We start from the raw sequence: 18,968 nt of genomic DNA, 5'->3' as shown, positions 1-18,968 counted from the left end.
TCAGATGTTGACTGGGGCTGGAGTCATTTGAACTCTAGATTTGTGTCCAAGATGACTCACTCACGTGGCTGCAATGTTGACCAGAGCAGCAACACGTGATCCAGTATAGTGATCCAGTATAGTATAGTGATTTCACGTGACACTGGATTCTCCCAGAGCGTGTATCCCAAAGATCCAGGCAGAAACTGCAAGGCCTTTTCTGAGTTGGCCTCAAAAGTCACACAGCATCGATTCTGCGGGTGTCTGTCATTTAAAGCAGCCATGAGCCCGCCTAGATTCAAATGAGACTACATAGATTTCACCTGTTGAAGTGAGACATCGATGTCGACATCTTCCTACAAAGAATGTTCTTTGAGACTTCTGGCCAAGATGGAGGTGTAGGTAGACACGCTGTACCTGTTCACACAACCAAAATAAGGATAACAACAATTTAGAAACAAAATAACAATCAGACCTAACAGAAAATGGAACTGTATGGAAGTCTGACAACCAAGGAGTTAAAATAGACACATTCATCCAGACCGGTAGGTGGGTGGAGTTGGATGGCAGGGATCACAGCAAAAAAAGCAGTGGCACCGGGCGCGCAAGGCACCCTGGGCATGAAAGATGGCAGCAGGTGAATGCTGGGTGCACAGGTGGTTGCCAGCAGACCCCAGGCGAGGGGTGGCAACCAGCAGATCCAGGGAGGCGGCGATTGTGAAGCGAGGCACTATGCACCAGGCGGCTGACTGACCAGGCAGTCCCACATTTCCATGCAGATAAACCAGGTAAAACTGGGGAATGAAACAGACCACGCAGCCCAGGGTCCCAGCCCTGGGAAATAAGGCCTCAAAACACTGATTGAAAACACCTGTGGGGAGTTGAGACGCAGGGAGAGACTCTCAGCCTCACAGGAGAGTTCATTGGAGAGACCCACAGGGTCCTGGAACTTACACAGGCCCACCCACATGAAAATCAGCACCAGAAGGGCCTAGTTTGCTTGGGGGAAGCGGCAGAGAGCAGAGCTGGCGCCATTGTTCCCTCTCAGACTGCACCCCCACATACAGCATCACAACCCAGTGACGTACTGCCCTGCCCTGGTGAACACCTAAGGCTCTGTCCCTCATATATAACAGGAGTGCCAAGACAAAAGAAATGGCCCAAATGGAAGAACAGATCAAAGCCCCACAGCAAATACAACTAAGCGATGAAGAGATAGCCAACCTATCAGATGCACAGTTCAAAGCACTGGTGATCAGGATGCTCACAGAATTGGTTGAATTTGGTCACAAATTAGATGAAAAAATGAAGGCTATGCTAAGTGAAATAAAGGAAAATGTACAGGGAACCAATAGTGATGGGAAGGAAACTGGGACTCAAATCAATGGAGTGGATAAGAAGGAAGAAAGAAACAACCAAACAGAAAAGAATGAAGAAACAAGAATTCAAAAACACAAGGAGAGGCTTAGGAACCTCTAGGACATCTTTAAATGTTCCAACATCCGAATCATAGGGGTGCCAGAAGGGGAAGAGGAAGAGCAAGAAATGGAAAACGTATTTGAAAAATTAATGAAGGAGAACTTCCCCAGTCTGGCAAAGGAAATAGACTTCCAGGAAATCCAGGAAGCTCAGAGAGTCCCAAAGAAGTTGGACCCAAGGAGGAACACACCAAGGCACATCATCATTACATTAGCCAAGATTAAAATGAAGGAGAGAATCCTAGAAGCAGCAAGAGATAAGGGGACAGTCACCTACAAAGGAGTTCCCATGAGACTGTCAGCTGATTTATCAAAAGAGACCTTGCAGGCCAGAAGAGGCTGGCAAGAAGTATTCCAAGTCATGAGAGGGAAGGACCTACATCCAAGATTGCTCTATCCAGCAAAGCTTTCATTTATGGAAGGGCAGATAAAGTGCTTCTCAGATAAGGTCAAGTTCAAGGAGTTCATCATCACCAAGCCCTTATTATATGAAATGTTAGAGGGACTTTTATCTAAGAAAAAGAAGATAAAAACATGTATAGTAAAATGACAGCAAACTCACAATTACTAACAATCACGTCAAAAACAAAAACAAACTAAGCAAACAACTAGAAGGAACAGAATCACAGAAATGGAGATCACATGGAGGGTTATCAACAGGGGAGTGGGAGGAGGAGAGAGGGGGGAAAGGTTCAGAGAATAAATAGCATAGATGGTAGGTAGAAAATAGACAGGGGGAGGCCAAGAATAGTATGGGAAATGTAGAAGCTAAAGAACTTATGACACATGGACATGAACTAAAGGGGGGAATGTGGGTGGGAGGGGCTGTGCCAGGTGGAGGGGAATGAAGGAGGAAATGGGACAACTATAATAGCATAATCAATAAAATATATTTTAAAAAATGTTCTTTGAGGCACTGACATGAGCTCTTTTCTCTCCTGGCTGTAGACATTCTCCTTAAATAAAGCCTAGAGTTGTTCCATCCCAGAGGTGAGGGAGCTGGGATACTTACTGATCAGTTCCTGTCACTTATGGGTACAGGGCTGCTTCCAGGAGCATCAATTCCCTGGCCCTTTCCAGCTTGGGCATAGTGGGTTCCAGCAGTTGGAAACGATTCTTGAGAAGACAATCATCGGGCAGGCAGGTATTTGGGAGCTGCATGGTAAATGCTATTTGAGGGACTTCCTCCCTCCTGCTTCATCTCAGTGTTCTCCTGGATCCTTCTTTTGTTCTACAGAATTCATCCCCCACCCCTGCCACCGGTGAGATTGATTTGGAGATGGGTAATCCATGCTGAGCTGATCTGAGCCCTTTCCTAGGATGATGATGACGACAATGAACATTATTATTATTTTTACTGTGGGATGAGCACAGGCGAACTCCTGAGGGCAGAAACTGTGCTTCCATAAGGAACAGAGAGCTGAACAGAGCTGGACCAGAGAAAAGCAGTGGCAAGCCATGGAGAGAGAGTTCCGCAGTCGGTCCAGACCTGTCTGAAGTTCCATCACCTCCTTTCCTCTGACGGCCCCAGTATAAATAATGCTGTTTACATCGTCTAGTGCTTTGTAATGGCTTAAAACAATGATTTATAATCTCTCATGATTCTGTAAGCTGACTGGGGGGTTCTTCTGCTCCCCTGGTATTGCCTGGGGTCACTAAGTGCCTACATTTGGCTGGTGGCTGGAATGGCCAAAATGACTCCTTTTACCTGCCTGGAGCCTTGGCACTTGATATTGGCTGGAGTGCCTTGGCTGTCCTCCATGTGGCCCCTCTCTCCACACCATATCTCTTTCCCTAGGACCTCTCTGTGCAGCCTCACTCTTCAGGAAGGGAGATGGACTTCCTCACAGCAGGGCAGCTCAGTTCCAAGAGAGTAAAAGTGACAGCTGTGAGGCATCTCTAGGCCTCAGCTCAGAACTGCCACAGCATCACCCCACTGCATTCTTAAACAGCGCAAGACACACGGTCAGTTCAGGGGACCGGAAATTGACCCTCTACTTCTTTTCTAAAAAACTAATTTTGCTTTTTAACTGTATTTTATTGTTGATGCTGTTATAGTTGTCCCCATTTTTCCCCCTTTGCCTGCCTCTACCCAGGGCCCCCCACCCCACTCCCTCAGGCAGTCCCCATGCCGTTGTCCATGTCCACAGGGCACGCGTGTATGTTCTTTGGCTACTGTACTCCCTATGCTGTACTTACATCCCCATGGCTATTCTGTAGCTACCAATTTGTACTTACTTCTCAGTCCCTTCACCTTTCTCTCCCATCCTCCTGAGCCCCCTTCTCATCTGGCAACTACGAAGATGTTCTCTGTACCTATAATTCTGTTCTGCTGGTTTGATTATTTTGTTTTTTAAAATCAGTTGTTGATAGATATGTATTTACTTCCATTGTATTGTTCATATTTTTAAAATCTTCTTTTCTTCTTAAAGAAGACCCTCTAACATTTCATGTAATGCTGGTTTGGTAGTGATAAACTTCTTTCGCTTTTCCTGTCTGGGGAGCTTTTTATCTGTCCTTTAATTCTAAATGATAGCTTTGATGAGTAGAGTAATCCTGGCCTGTAGGTCCTTGCTCTTTATCACTTTGAATATTTCTTGCCAATAGAGTCTAGCCTGCAAAGTTTTTTTTTATAGAAATCAGCTGACAGTCTTATTGGAGCTTTCTTCTAGGTAACTAACTGTCGTTCTCCTGCTGCTTTTAAGATTCTCTTTGTCTTTACCTTTGGCATTTCAATTATGATGTGTCTTGGTGTGGGCCTTTTTGGGCTCATCTTGTTTGGGATTCTCTGCACTTCTGAACTTATATGTCTATTTCCTTCACCAAATTAAGAAAGTTGTCTGTCATTATTTTTTCAAATAGGTTTCCTGTTTCTTGCTTTCTCTTCTCCTTCCAGCCTCTTTGTGATGCTAATGTTGGTATGCTTGAAGTTGTCCAGAGGCTCCTTACACTACCTCATATCTTTTTATTCTTTTTTTCTTCTTGCAGCTCTGATTGGTTGTTTTTGCTTGCTTATATTTCAAATAACTGATTTGATTCTCAGCTTTGTCCAGTCTACCCTTGATTTCCTGTAAATTGTTCTTTATTTCAATTAGTATATCCTTCATTTCTGACTGGATTTTTTAATGTTGTTGAGGTTCTCACTAAGTTCCTTGAGCATCCTTATAACTGGTATTTTGGACTCTGCCTCTAGTAGCTGGCTTGTCTCTATTTTGTTTAGTTTAGTTTTTTTTTTTTTCTGGAGTTTTGTTGTTTCATCTGGGCCATGTTCCTTTTTCTCCTCATATTGTCAGCCTCCTTATGTTTGTGTCTACGTATTAGGTAGAGTTGCTACATCTCCCAGGCTTGGTAGAGTGGCCTAATATAGTAGGTGTCCTATAGGGTCCAGTGGCACAGCCTCTCCTTTTACCCAAGCTGGGTACTCAAGGTGCACCTGCCATGTGGGTTGTGTACACCTTCTTTTTGTAGTTGAGCCTTGATTGCTGTTGGCACATCCAATGTTAGCCACTGACTGTGTTCTGTCTGGGGCCTCACAGCATAAGCTACAAAGTGATCTGCAAATGTCTGCTACCTGTGCTGGGCTTAGAGATGCCCAACTAAGGCCAAGATATGAACGAAGGCCAGCTGTTGCTATTGCTAGGCCTGGGGCAACTTAGCCAGAGACAGAGGGCTTGCTGAAGCCAGATGTTGCTTGTTTGAGATAATTTAGAGAAATCTGAAGCATGGCCCAAAACAGGCCATTCTTATGGGAAAGCCAACTAGGAACAGATTGGGGGGTCTGAAATTTGGGTGGGCAGGGCCTCAGAAAAATCACCACAGTGGGGCAAACAGTGTGAGCCATGTTGACTGGGTCTTAGACATGGTACCTGCCTATCAGCTCTGTGGAAGGGGAGTGCTCAGGAAAGGAACAATGGCCTCTGCCAGCACTTCTGTCTGGGAGAACGCTGCTCCCAGCTCTTGCCTGGATAATGGACACTTCAATTGCTTCCTGTTTGTCTCTCATGCCTTTCAATCTGCTGCTCCCATGCTGGAGTTCAGAGGGAGTAAGTTCAACTAAGTGTGTGGGGGGCCTTTAAGAGGAATTGCCAGAGACTCCAGAAGTGTCTCTCTTCCACAGCCTCAATCCCTGTTGGCTTTTACAGCCAGAAATAATGAAGACTTATCTTCCTGGCACTGGAACCCTGGGCTTGGGAGCCTGGTGTGGGACTGGAACCCAGTGCTTCCCAGTTACCCCTCCTAATATTTACCTGCCACCTGTGTGTGTCGGACCAGCCTGTTCCATGTCTCCACCCCTCCTACCAGTTTCAGTGTGGTTCCTTTTTTAATTCTGTGGTTGTGGAACTTCCATTTCTGATGTCTGACAGTCTGAATGATAGTTGTTTTATACTTAGTTGTAATTTGATGTAGTTGTGTGAGGAGGTGAGCCATGTCTTCAACTCTCTACTTCTTGATGAGAGACAAAATGTACACATTGGAGGAAAAAAAAATTTGGTGACCATCTTTGGAGAGTACCTACTATGAGTGGCTTAAACAAAGTAGAAGTTTCTCTCTCACATAAGAGCCCAGGGCTGGTGTAGTTCCTGCAAGATGATGGGCGCTGAGTGAGGCTCTTTCTTGTTGCTCTTTCATCATTAGGATGTTGCCTCCATCCAGTTGTTTCAACATGACCCCTCCCACATTCAAAGTCCAGAAAAGGAGAAGATCAAAGAAGTAGAGTGTACCCTTCTCAAGGGTTATGACCTATAAATTGCTCATTCACTTCCCATGCTTCCCATCAGCCAGAATGAAGTCCTACAGCTACTCTTCATGCAAATGAGGCCAGGAATACAATCTTTTCTCCCCAATTACAGTTTGCACTCAATATTATTCTGTATTAGTCTAAGATTCACAGCATAGTGCTTAGAAAATCACATACTTTACAAAGTGGTCCCCCCCCATTATTTCCAGTACCCATCTGACACTATACTTAGTTAATATGTTATTATCGACTCTATTCCTTATGTTGTAATTTACATCTCTGTGACTATTCTGTAACTACCCATTTGTACTTCTTAATCCCTTTAGTTTTTTCACCCAGCCCCCCAACCCCCCTTCCCTCTGTCCTGTGTCAGTCTGTTGCCAGTATCTATGAGTCTGTAGGAAATACAGTCTTTAGTGTAGTGTCCAGGTGCCCTGCGAAAAATTCTGTGGGAAAAAATAGAAGAATATCAGTGTACACTAGCATTCTTCCCAGCCAAGTGGTTAGTTCAAGAACAATCGTGGATATGCCTGCACTCTGCAGAGATGAAGAGCCCTGTTGAATCTCTCCAGTTATCATTTGTGGCCATTCAGTCCAATAGCCAAAGAGTATTTATTGAGCATCTTACTATGTGTACCGGGGACACAACAGTGAACAAGACAGAAAGATCTCTGTTTTCATGGAGTTTCCATTCTAGAAGAAGTGGCAGACAGTAGAAATGGAAACACATAAATCAGAGAATTTCTTTTTTTTCTTAAAGATTTTATTTATTTATCTTTAGAGGGGAAAGGAAGGAGAGAGGGAGAGAAACATCAATGCGTGGTTGCCTCTGGTATGACCCCGCTGGGAACTGGCCCGCAACCCAGGCATGTGCCCTGACTGGGAATCGAAGAGAATTGCACATACGACAAATACAGGAAGAAAATGAAACTGGTGGTGGGAGGTGACTTGCGCAGTGGTGATCAGGGGAAGCCTCTGTGAGGGTGCGACATTGGAGCTGAAACCTGGAGGCTGAGGAGGAGCTGTTTATACAAAGACTTAGGGAAAAGCATCAAAGGCAGGGGGAACAGCAGATACAAAGGCCCTGAGGTGAGAATGAGCTTGACTATTAAAGAAACAGCAAGGAAGCCAGTGTAGCGGGAGTAAGGGAAGTGAGGGGAAGAGAAGTAGGACAGGGGGGATAAAGAGATGGACGGATTTTTATGTGAACATATGTTCTTATTTTCCGTGTAATTGCTGAATCTCTTTGTAGTTGAATATTTAACTTTATAAGAAACGACCATACTCTTTTCCAAAGTGGTGGTTCTATTTTACATTTCCACTAAGAATGTATGAGATTTTCAATTGTTCCACATCTCTGCTGCTAGGGTCAGTCTTTTTTCTTTTTAAGATTTTATTTATTTAAGAGAGGGGAAGGGAGGGAGAAAGAGAAGGAGGAAACATCAATGTGTAGTTGCCTCTTGCACACCCCCTACTGGGGACCTGGCCCGCAACCCAGGTATGTGCCCTGACTGGGAATTGAGCCAGTGACCCTCTGGTTCAGAGGGCAGCACTCAATCCACTGAGCCACACCAGCCAGGGCTGCTTTTTTTTTTTTTTCAGTCTTTAATTTTAGTCTTTCTAGTGGGTGTGTAGTGGTATTTCATTGTGGTTTTAATTTGTATTTCTCTAATGACTAATGATGTTGAATATTTTTGTGTGCTAATGAGCCATTCATCTCTCTTCTTTTGTTATGTGTGCTAAATCTTTTGGCCATTTAAAAAACTGGGTTCTTTGATTTTTCAGAGAGCTTCCTTTGGTTACTGTGGGAAGAATGGGCTGTACGGGACAAAAATGAAAGAAGAGACAGTAAAGATAGCCGTCACTTCCACAGAGATGAGCTTGTCATAGGCTCAAGGCATTGCTTGCCTTCTGGGAAAATCAGCTTTGGCCTTCTCCAACTCGGCTGCAGCCAGGAGAGTCTGAGACACTTGAGAGATCTAATGGGGAGAGGTGGGATAGACCTGCTTCCTGGAGTCGGGCACTGTGGGGGTGGGGCAGCACTCAATCAGCGGAATGCAATTCCGTCTTAACCTCTTTCTGAACCCAGCGAAATGGAGGCAATGGGAATCAGCACAGGCTGATATTCTGTGGTCTTCATCGGTACAGTTAACCTTGTTGCTAAAATACCGATACTTCTCTTTTGGTTGGTAAAAAGCCTCTACCCCACCTTCCACAGATATCTATTGTTAAGATGGAGTCGCTCAAGAAACCAGACGGACCCAAGCTAAGGAGCAGGGTTTATTAGCGAGGAATAAGAGGAAAAGTGGAGCCAACCTAGGGAGGTTGGGACTCACTTGGTTGTTCTTAGGATAGGTTTTTTTAAGCGCAAAAACCCACGAAGGGTAACTGATTGGGGTGTCAGAGTCTGATGGGCTAGAGCTGGTTGCTGGGTGCCATTTCTGCTGACCATTGTTCTTGGTACATCTTGTCAGGCCCAAGTTAAAGCTGCATCCTGTTCTGCAGGATAGGCCGACCCCAGACCCCAGTCATAGCCGGGCATCTATTTGTCCTGGGTAGGGATGGCAGGCAGTTTCCCAGGCAGGCATTTTCCCAGGCTACAGTTTCCCACGGTACAGTTTTCCTGCCTGGTGATTTCCATTCCTCCAAGGCCTACCTAGATCTGTCATTTGTCACCGTCTCAGTCCATTCCCTTGGGACACCTTGGACTTCCCCCACATCTCAGTAACTAAAGCGGGGTTCAGGACTCTGGCCACACCTGTTCTAACTAGATATGCTGGCTATTAGCCTGAATTCTGGGGACAGCCAGCCTGCCTGCCTGTGTTACTGTAGATATTTACCAAGAAAAGGGAAGCAAAGGGAACTAGACATTGAGTTTTATAAACTAAGAGGCATAGACTGTTTGTTTCACCAGGAAGCTGCAGCTTTTTAAACCCCAGGGGAACACAGCATTTCTCTACCATGCAGATGAAAACTCCTCCCTTCCCCTCCTCCAGTACCAGATTGTTGGGGGAGCACGGAGGGAGGTGCTGGACCATGGAGGACTGTCAGTCTAACTAGGCGGTGTGGACCTATCCCAAACCTGCAAAAGCTTGGGAAATTGATAGGTCCCTTTGAAAAGGTACCTGGTCCATTCTAAGCCCTAGCTAATATAGTCTCAGGGAAACAAAGACTCTTTCCCTCTCTCTGCCCCTGCCTCACCCAGTATTGCACTTGTTCTCTCCGTGGCCATGTGGCCTCAGCAGCCTCGTGTCCCAGGGCCATGCAAATGCCAGGGGCCATGCAAACACAGGCTCCAGGGGGAGCCGGAAATGGACTGCAGCTAGAAACACACGTTGAGCTGATACTGGACTGGATTGTACTTTGATATGACACGGGGTCTCTGGACACTGACTCTATTTCTGGCCCTGATTCTCCATGATGGGACAGAGGGACCTGGGACATTGGAAACCAAGGGGCAGCTTCTGTTTCCACTAAAATCAACCATGCCACGTCACAATCTCCTGTGCATCAGTCCTTGGAATTTTTTCCTTGTGGTTCCATGGAAGAGCTAATTTCCACAGACAACAGTAGGAGCTGGGAATATCAGCTCAGGAGGCTGAAGATGAGGCTGAGTCTGAGGCTAAGGGATTGAGGGATGATTTTTATCAAGGTGAGCCCAGAACTGGAGACTTGAAGTACTATAAACAATAACAATAATGATAATAACTAACATTCATTGAGCACATTGAGTGTGCCAGACAGGCATTATTCTGATAAACATCACAAATCTTCACAATTAACCAGACCATCATTTCACCATGGCCCCCTGATCTCCTCTCGGCATCCCAAAGCCTGCTGCTCATCCTGCCAAGCCAGAGGAAGCTGATGAACACTGGAGTCAGATCAGGGCCCTACTAGCTCAGAGCTCCTCTGGTCCCTGTCGTCCCTGGCCGACTCTGCTCTATTCCCCTGGAGTGGTCTGAGGGGCCAGTAGGGCCTGAAGGGCCTGTTCTCTCCTTCTTCACTCCAGACCTGGTGCTGGTGATGGTGGTGGGGGTGTTGGTTCTTTAGCAAAAGGACTCAGCCAGGCATGGACAATGGCAGTCATTAGCAGTGTTAAACAAAGAAGTTTCACAGCCGAAAGCTTTTCTGATAGAAAGGGTTCACTGAGCCAAATGCTAGTCAGAAAAGGACCAGGTCCTAGGGCATGTCATCTAAACCACAAGCAGAAGGGCTAGAGAGAGAAGACAATCTGTCCACCATCCTAGAGTTGATGGGGCTCTTTTATACAATGAGCCTAGGGAAGGAAGATGTAAGTATTTTTTTAGAGAATTTACACTGGGTACCTGATAAAGAGGATGGTAGAAGTTGAGGCAGGGCTAGTTCCGGGATAGGATAGGCTCATTGTCTATAAGGACGAAACATTTGCTCCTTTGGATTGGTCATGGACAACAGCTTGAAAAGTTCACGTGTAAACAAAAAGCTGAGCCAGGGAGCTGGTGGTGCCTTGTGGTTGGCTATTCACTTGCCTGTTCTCTGGATAATGAAAGAAATAGCCTGCTGGAAGTTAATTCGGTATATTTACATTTAGGAATGTAAGCAGGCTTTTGTTGCTTTTGTCCTTCCATTGTTAACTGATTAATCTTTCTTGCCACTTCCTACCACCCATGGCCTGATGTAACTTAATTTCAGAGGTCTCAGAATTTTCTCCTTGTCAGCAGCCAGTGCTGCCTCAGTCTGCGCTGTGACTCTCTCATTCAGACTCCAAATCTCCCCCACCCCCACCCCGCCCCAGCAGTGGGCCACTCAGAGTCTGTCCCATGACCAACACCCAGTTTCCCCTTTTCTTTCCTTAGCCCAGGCCCAGGGAGCTGTGGGGTGTGACGCCTGGACGGGGTGGGGTGGGGGGGGCTTCCTGCTGCTGGCCCATCCCCCCCAGTGCCCTAACCTCAGGTTCCTCCTTCCCCAGCCCTAGCCCCAGCCCTCCTGCTGAGGGCTAGAAGTCCCTTTCTCCTTCTGGGTGGCCTCTCTCAGTCCTCATTTCCAGCTCCTTACTCATCTGATGAAGCGGCCCAGCCCAGCACAACACAGTTGTCACTGCATTGTCCCCCACCTGCCTCACCCTAACCCCCAATCTTGTGTCTGTGACGTGTGTATCTGTGTCACTGGCTGTTCCTTTGCCTCTTTCTCTATCTTACCATCATTTTCTCCTTCTCTATCTTGGCTCTTTTTGCTTTCTCTCTAAGGGTCAAGTATCTGTCTTCAAGTTCTGGGTTCCATTTCCACATTTATGTGCTGTGTGATCTTGGGCAAGTGTATTTACTTTTCTGTAAAATGGGGTGAAGAGCATCTATGTCAGAAGGGTGTAGTTGGGTTAAATGAATCAGCACTTGGGGCAGAGTGCCTGCACATTAATAGTGCCCATATCTTGACGGCTCTCTGTAATATGCTACGAACATCACAAGGTTCTGATTATAGATAATTATAGCCGGCACTTACAAAAAGATGACAAATATCAGCCACTGTTCTAGAAACATTCATTTATTTGATCCCACAACTCCCTATAAAACAGATACTATTTTATTCCCCACTTTACAGGTGAGGAAACTGAGGCCCAGAGAGGTTAACAGACTTGCTTAAGGTTGCCCAGCCAGGAAGAGTTGGCTTCAATCATAGCCAGCCACTGATCTTCCTGTTACAATGTGTGACCCCCTGATTGGGGATAGAGGTCAAGTTCATATATACACCCTTTGGCCTTCATGTCCAGCCATTGGGGGCTATAGCATTGCCCCTGGAGTATCTGGGCTTGATTCTTTCTGGTGTTATCTATCTCTGTCCCTCCTCCCGGTTGTCCCCTCCTCCATTCTGCCACCACCCACCTCAGACTTCCTCCTTCACTTGGTTGGCCACATCCCACTGGCCCTTGGACTGTAGTATCCAGCAGTGTCGCCTGCATCATGGGGGGCCTTGGACCCTCCAACAGGCTCCTGCTCCTGCCTCTTCTTCTGACTGTGGGTGGTGAGTTGAGAGCTTCTGCAACTGCCTTCAGAGTCCCTGGGCAAGGCAGGGAGGGAGCAGGGTGGGAGCAGAGAACCAAAGGGGAAGATTGGGATAGGAGGAGATCTCCAGCCCCCCAAACCCTGTGGGTCTCTCCCAGAACCTGAGACTCCAATATTTGGCCTCTGGTAGAAGCAGAGGACAAGGAATGGGACTCTGAGAGTGTTGTAACAAGACAAGTCTGTGTAGAAGTTACGCAGTCCAGTGACCTTTATGCTGGCCACAGGCCTTACCAGTGGTTACTCTACACCCTGGCCCCCTAGCAAGATTCAACCTCCCCAGCTTCCATCCTCCACGCCCAAATTTACCTTTAGGTAAATTACCATGCCCATCCTCCAGTCGTAGCCCCATACCCCAATTTACCTTCTTTTTCTCTCCTCAGGTCTTGGCCCTGTCCAGGCCCAGAGCGGTAGGCCTAGATCCTGAAATCCCCTTCCCTACTTCCAAAAAACCTCCCCATTTCTCCCCAAATCTCTCCAACTCTCCTCCTGCTGACACCTCCTCCCAATTTCCCAGCTCCTACTGATCTCCCCTGACATCTGTGTCATATACATTCCCAGAATGCAACTGCTCAGCAATAAGTCCTGGTGTGCTGGCCGGTATCGTGCTGGGGGACCTGGTGCTCACCCTCCTCATTGCCTTGGCCGTGTACTCTCTGGGCCGGCTGGTCCCTCGAGGGCGAGGAGCTGTGGAGGGTGAGTGGGGATGGAAGGGGAGAGGGCCCTCTGGGGATTGCCTGGAGGGGAGGGGTAAGCTCCCAAGTCACAGCCATCGGTGGGGATGATGATGAAGGGGCTGATTTTACATCAACCAGATAATCCCAATTTACCGCCTTGTCTGTCTCTGTACCCTGTGCCACTCTCCACCCCTAGCAGTGACCCAGAAGCAGCACATCACTGAGACAGAGTCGCCCTATCAGGTGAGGAAATTAGCTTCTTTTTCTTCTACCTCACTCCTGCCCTGTGGGTGTCTGTCCTGAACACCACCCTACCCCAAGTCCCTCTAGAACCTGGACTCTAGAACCACTTTCTTGAAGCTCCTCAATCCCTGGAAGACTAACGGGGCATCGGTCCAAAACTAATTCCGGTGATTAATCATGATCTTATGCTCAGCTGAAAATGTGTGGAGAGGAAACACAGGGATATTTTGCGTTTGCAAAGGCAAACACAGGCCTTAGCCAGAAGGCAGTCTCTGGATTGTTCGGGAAAAGCCCAGCCTCGGACAGGCTGATTTCTGGGGGAAGCTCTCATCAGTGCTGATGATAGCATTCAATACTAGTTTGGTAACAGTAAAGAGAGTGGTTCTAGAATTTGGGAGGGGAGGGGTTGGGGTCCTGCATCCTTTTGAAAAGCTGATGAAAGCTAGAGACTCCTCAGAAAAATCCATGCAAAACATAGAAAATCGTGCATATAATCTAGGAGTGGTTTAAATATCTTAGAAATCTTTAAGAACCACGATGCAGATAGAGGGATCTTTCTATCTCCTGCCTCCCTGTCAACATCACTCTTAATCCTTTAGTGGGTCACGAGCTCTTCTGTGAATCTAATGGAAACCAAATAGATCCCTCCCCGGGACGCATATATAAATACCCAGTCTGACTATAGGCATATGATTTCAGGGGTCCCCCCAGGGATTCTTTGTGATGCCTGCCTTTTGAGGTCATAGACCCCACCCCCCTCTATAACTACGAGCCCTGCTCTGTGAAATCTGTTTTACTTGTCCTTAACCAGCTTTGCTTTGCCTTGTGATAAAAAGTCTCTTTGCAAAGTGTAAGAATCTTGAGTTTGGCTCTGGGAGGTCCGGAGGACTGAAGGGGCTTTCCAGTTCTCATGGGCAGTGAAATATTAGGGCAAAGCATTGCTCCATGTTATTTGTTGAGCCCTTATGTGTACAAGATACTGAGGACACAGCAGCAGAGCTTACATTCTAGTTGGGGAGACAGACTTGAAGCAAATGGACAAATATGATCATTTGGGAAGGCATTATGAAGGAATGAAGCAGGCTGATGTGACAGTGACTGAGGTGTGGGGGGAAGAAACCACAGATGGGGAAATTAAGAAATGCCTTTCTGAGGAAGTGACATGAGCTAAGACTTGAAGAGGGAGAAGGAACCATTCATGAGAATACTTAGGGGACTGGTGTTCCAGGCAGAATAGTATGTGCAAAGGCCCTGAGGCTGGGGCATAATGATGAGGCAAAGGAGAAAAGAGAACTTTGTAGGCGCTTAAATCTAGATGTCTAACATGGCTGCAAGGTTGAAGAAGCTACCAGGGGACATGCAGGCCACTGGGGGAAGGTTGGATTGTGTTTTACGTTTATTTGGTGGACCCCTTCCACTGACGGTCCCCACTCTGTCCATCCCTTTAGGAGCTCCAAGGTCCGAGGTCAGATGTTTACAGTGACCTCAACACACAGAGGCAGTATTACAAATGAACCCAAACCATGGCAGTCAACAATCTGATGTCTGGATCCAGTCATTCCTGACACCTACCCAGCACCCTATTCCTATTCCAACCAAGATACAGATCTACGGAGTGCTCTCTCTGAAATATCTCACTTTCCCACACCCCTGCCCCCAAATAAACATGGAGCACAAAACACTGTGGAGTCATTCCAGATCCCTGGGCTGAGGTGATGGGGATATGTGGATTTCTGGGAGGGCAGGTCATGCACCCAGAAACAACTAAATAGGAGGGAAGCTCTGGGGACCCTGGGTTCTTTGAGGAAGAATTAGAAGTAGAGATATTGCAATTGCTTTATTCCGACCCAAATGCGGGAGTGGGTTTCCTGTGCCATCACACACAACCCAGAATGAAAGGGTCAGAAGTCAAAGGTCGAAGTTACAGGGGGTCAGCCCCTGCCAGGCATGTTGATGTAGACTTTACAGTCTCCTGGGGGTGGGGGAGAGAAAGCATCAGGCCTGACCACCCACCACCCACCTACATCTCCACCTCCCTGGGGACCCCCTGCCTCAGGGGTTTCCTCAGGAGTTCCCCTAGCAGCACCCCCAGGGTTTCCCCAGCAGGACCTCCAGGGCTTCCCCAGGGGGAGGTGGGGCCCTCCAGGGAAACCTCTTCCCTAGGGACACCACCCCCACTCCAGGCCTTGCCCTGTCTCTGCCCTTACCTTCTGTGGGCCTGTCACGTGGGCTGGCACACATAAACACCACCAGCACGATTAGCAGAGATACCATGGCATCAGCGGCCACAAGACCTACCAGGAGTGGCAGGGGGAGGGGCCCGTAACCGGAACAGGAACCTGGAGGGTGGGGGCCAAAACAAGAAGCTGGTTAAGGGGGGGTTTCAGGCTTTCAGGACTGTGCTTTGGTTCTATGGGTAGAGGAAGGCCCCGAGGGGTGACCCAGGTTCCCTGAGGTTAAACCTGGGGCATGAAAAGGGAGATGGAGATCCCGAGAGTCGGGGGTATCCCAGCCTAGTGAGACATATGCTGTGCTTTGGGCATAGTGGGTACTCCTGAAGAGAGGTGGGGTGGGGTGGCGGGGGGAGGTGGTGGATGAGTCCCTGGGGCTTCAACTAGGTGAAGAGGGCAGTGAGACAGGCATCTGGAGAGGCCTCTCCAGACCCCTCCCATTTGGGCATGAGCGGTGGCATGGTGACCTGGAAAGCTGGGGGTATTTCGGAATCCGCGAGCCCACTTTAGGGATGGCAACAGTCCCTGAGGAAGCATGGCAAAGCGGGCGCGTTGATCTCTCACCTGGGATGGTCTGTGCTGCAGCCACTGTGGAAAGAGAGGGAAGGTGGTCAGTGGGGGAGAGGCGATTCCCAAAATAAAGTTCGGGGAAAGGTGCTGTCCTCAAAAGCAAGCTCCACTCCAGAAGATCAAATGTGAAAGAGGGCCAAATGTAAGGGGCCCTCCCGGAGAAGCAGAGAGGGGCAGGAAGTGAGAAGACGCAGAGAGACCCAGCAGTGAGAAGGGGAAGGAGACTAACAGGCAAGCACTCCAGAACTCAGCTTCCCTCCCCAAAGAACCAGGCCAAATGCATCTCGGGGAAGGGAAACGGGAAGGGCTCAGGGAAGGGAAGGGGCGCTGAGAGAAGGATCTGCTCTCACCACCCCTCCCTTCAGAGGCCACGGAAGCCACCCCTTTGACGAATACTCTGGCCGACACTACCCCTTCCCCTAACTGCGGGCTTCACCTGGGAGTAAAAGCAGGAGCACCACGTTGCTTGGAGGGATCATGGTGGGCTGAGGGCTGGAAGGGGCCTGGCGAAGGCTTTAGTTCAGACAGGTTCAGAGGAGCAGTGGGGCAGTAGGGTGGTAGCAAAAGCGGATGTCACCCTGCTGGTGGTAAAGCCAATTGCTTCCTGGATGGGGGGAGGAGAAGAGGTGATGGATCCCTGTCATTGCCTATGGGGACAAAGTTGCCAGACAGGGGACCTGGCCCTGAGTGGGTCAGCCTGTGGTGTGTGGAGTCAGCCTACTCCATGTAGGAAAGATTTCACAACACGAGTCCAGGTGATTACAAGGATACATTTATTAAAGCTGGGAACAGTGAAACAAGGAAGGGCTGAGCATAGAACAAGCAATAGGAGAGCCTGGGCTGGGCTGCTTTAGCTCACTTGGAAATCAGAGACAAGTGGGCCTTGGGACAGGTCCAGGGGATCAGCGTGGGATGAGCTGCTGCCGCCCATGGCTCCCTTGATTGAAAGTCTCAGGATCCCTTAGAGTTTAGGAGACTCGTGCTTGTCCCTGTCAGGGAAGAAGAGGGAAATGGAAAAGGCACGGGCTGCTCCGCAAAGGGAGAACTCACTCGCTGGGTTCTTTGTCTCAAGCCTTTTATCTCTCTCTCTTGCAGGCAGGAATCTTATGGTATGTCTTAGGGGAGGGTTTCAGCAGAATATTTATCGGTTTTCCAGGTGTGTTTTTTCAGGTCTGGGTCTCTACTAATCGGTCAGTGCTGGAGCAGGTGGTCATTGCAGCTGGTCCAGGCATCTGCCCACATGCTTTTGCTGCTTTTTCTGGGCCTGGAGCGGAAATACAACAGAGGCCTAGATGTTACCACCAGGGAGGTGAACTCCTGTACCTGGCTGTAAATTGCTTGGACTACTTGTTCCGCTATCTGTCTCAGTTTCCCTGTTCCACTTGCCAAGGAATTCTCCTAGTTTCTTACTACCTGGTCTCAGTGGCAATGCCAATTGTCTCCTGTGTGTGTGTGTGTGTGTTGGGATTGGGGGGAGGCAGAAGCATACCAGGGGGACAGGTGGTGGGTCCCCTTGTCTGCCTTTGGGGCCAAACTAGAGGAAGGGTCAGAGGCCAGGGAGGTTGCTATGATTGTCCAGGTGGGAGGTGACAGGTGGATCAGGGTGTGGGCACTGGGGAGATTCTGGAAAGATGTTGGAGGTAGAGCCAACGGAAGTTGTTGATGGAGTAGATAAGGGTTTGTATGGATGGGAGACAGGGATCCAGAACGACCAAAGGTTCTGGCCTAAGCAAGGAAAAGACAGAGCATCCTTTGATGGGATGGTGGAGGGGAAGGGCTGGAGGGCTGGGCACAATGAGTTGGAAATGCCTGCTAGATCTCCCCGTGGAAAAGTTGAATGACCACAGCTGCCTTTTTGAGTTCAGGAGTTAAATCTGGTCTGGAGACGTACATTTGGGGTTTGATGGCCTTCGGATGGTATTTAAAGCCAGAGACTGGATGAGATCACCAAGGAAGTTAGTACAAATGGAGAACCACTCTCCTCCCCCCACCCCAAGAATGGGTGAAGAGGAGGAAACAGCCAGGGAAACTGAGAAGGAGCAGCAAGTGAGAGAGAAGAACCGCCAGGAGAGCATGGGTTCTTGGAAGCAGGGGAGAAATGATTAACGCTTGTCAGTGCTGTGGATAGTAACCAAGATGGGAACTGAGAACAACAGCCTCTCCCTGGAATGTCAGTCAGCTCGAGGGTGGGAATTCCTGACGGCTTAGTTCACAGCTATACCACGGCCTCTAGCAAAGTGCCTTCCCTGCGGTAATACGTTAATTTAAGTGATGAGTGAATTAAGTGAGAACTGATTTCTGGAAAAGGAGGTGATGGGAGGAAAAGGGAGAAATTTGAGTTCACCTTTATTACTCTTACCTACCTACAGACCTTTCCTCCCCGGAGACCAGGAAGTCCGGATCCCAGTCCACTCCTCCCACAACTCTAATATTACACGCACCCCCAGCCCGGGGCCCAGGAGTTGAGGTCCCCAGCACCCCCTGGACAGAGTCCCATTAAGTCCAGGTACCCAGCGCCCTTCTCCTCCTTCAGCAGTCCAGTATCCCAAGCTCTCTTTCCGCAGACCAAAGCCGGGGAGCCTACCATCTCTCTCTCCCAACACTCTCAGGTCGGGCGCTCAGAGGCAGCCCGGACTATTCAGAGCCTGGGTTTGTTAGAGCACAACACGGGGACTCCCGGGCTGTGGGCGGGGCTCTATTCTTGACGGGCGGTGCCAGACCAAGTTTAAAAACTCGCGGCTGGCAGGGCCCAAGATCGGGGACCCAGCGGCGGCTCCGCGGGTTAACAGCGAGGCTGGCGCAGCGCCGAGGCCGGGGCCCTGGGGGCCCGCAGTCTGCACAACGGAATCCCCGAGGTAATGGAGGGACTGGAGGTGAGGCCCACCCCGCCCCAGAAGAGTGAGGGGCTGGGAGTCGGACTCTCGGAGTCCTGAGAGACAGAGCTGGATTATCAGCTTCTGGGTTCTGAGACTGAGGCTACCGAGAGTTCGGAGGGGAGAGAGGGCCAGGGTTCT

General features: G+C 48.7%; 2 protein-coding genes across 7 annotated transcripts; one reads left to right on the top strand and one right to left on the bottom strand.

Annotated features, from left to right (window-relative positions):
• The first annotated feature begins 12,058 nt into the window (after positions 1 to 12,058).
• Positions 12,059 to 14,834, top strand: TYROBP (transmembrane immune signaling adaptor TYROBP). Of its 4 annotated transcripts, none has more exons than XM_037039607.1 (5): positions 12,063 to 12,195; positions 12,617 to 12,643; positions 12,795 to 12,929; positions 13,110 to 13,153; positions 14,602 to 14,834. In XM_037039607.1, exons 1-5 carry the CDS (start codon positions 12,135 to 12,137, stop codon positions 14,665 to 14,667), a joined length of 333 nt encoding a protein of 110 aa, XP_036895502.1. In that variant the 5' UTR covers positions 12,063 to 12,134; the 3' UTR covers positions 14,668 to 14,834. The 4 variants fall into 4 exon arrangements, with proteins under 4 accessions (XP_036895504.1, XP_036895502.1, XP_036895503.1 ...); XM_037039606.1 differs by having other exon boundaries at positions 12,065 to 12,195; positions 13,107 to 13,153; XM_037039609.1 differs by lacking the exon at positions 12,617 to 12,643 and having other exon boundaries at positions 12,059 to 12,195.
• A 137-nt stretch (positions 14,835 to 14,971) lies between these two features.
• On the bottom strand, positions 14,972 to 17,223 carry HCST (hematopoietic cell signal transducer). 3 transcript variants are annotated; one of them, XM_037039610.1, is made up of 5 exons: positions 17,005 to 17,223; positions 16,391 to 16,558; positions 15,949 to 15,972; positions 15,361 to 15,492; positions 14,972 to 15,125 (listed from the first exon to the last, which is right to left on the bottom strand). In XM_037039610.1, the coding sequence occupies exons 2-5, from the start codon at positions 16,431 to 16,433 to the stop codon at positions 15,085 to 15,087; spliced, it is 240 nt and encodes a 79-aa protein (XP_036895505.1). In that variant the 5' UTR covers positions 16,434 to 16,558; positions 17,005 to 17,223; the 3' UTR covers positions 14,972 to 15,084. The 3 variants fall into 3 exon arrangements, with proteins under 3 accessions (XP_036895505.1, XP_036895506.1, XP_036895507.1); XM_037039611.1 differs by having other exon boundaries at positions 14,972 to 15,122; XM_037039612.1 differs by lacking the exon at positions 16,391 to 16,558.
• Between the last annotated feature and the right edge of the window lie 1,745 nt (positions 17,224 to 18,968).

This window comes from Sturnira hondurensis, unplaced genomic scaffold (genome assembly GCF_014824575.4).
Source record: "Sturnira hondurensis isolate 20B ecotype Veracruz unplaced genomic scaffold, ASM1482457v3 Scaffold0025395, whole genome shotgun sequence".
Taxonomy (NCBI): Eukaryota; Metazoa; Chordata; class Mammalia; order Chiroptera; family Phyllostomidae; genus Sturnira; species Sturnira hondurensis.
The sequence above is the reverse complement of the archived record's forward strand: the minus strand, read 5'-3'. Positions and strand labels throughout refer to the sequence as shown.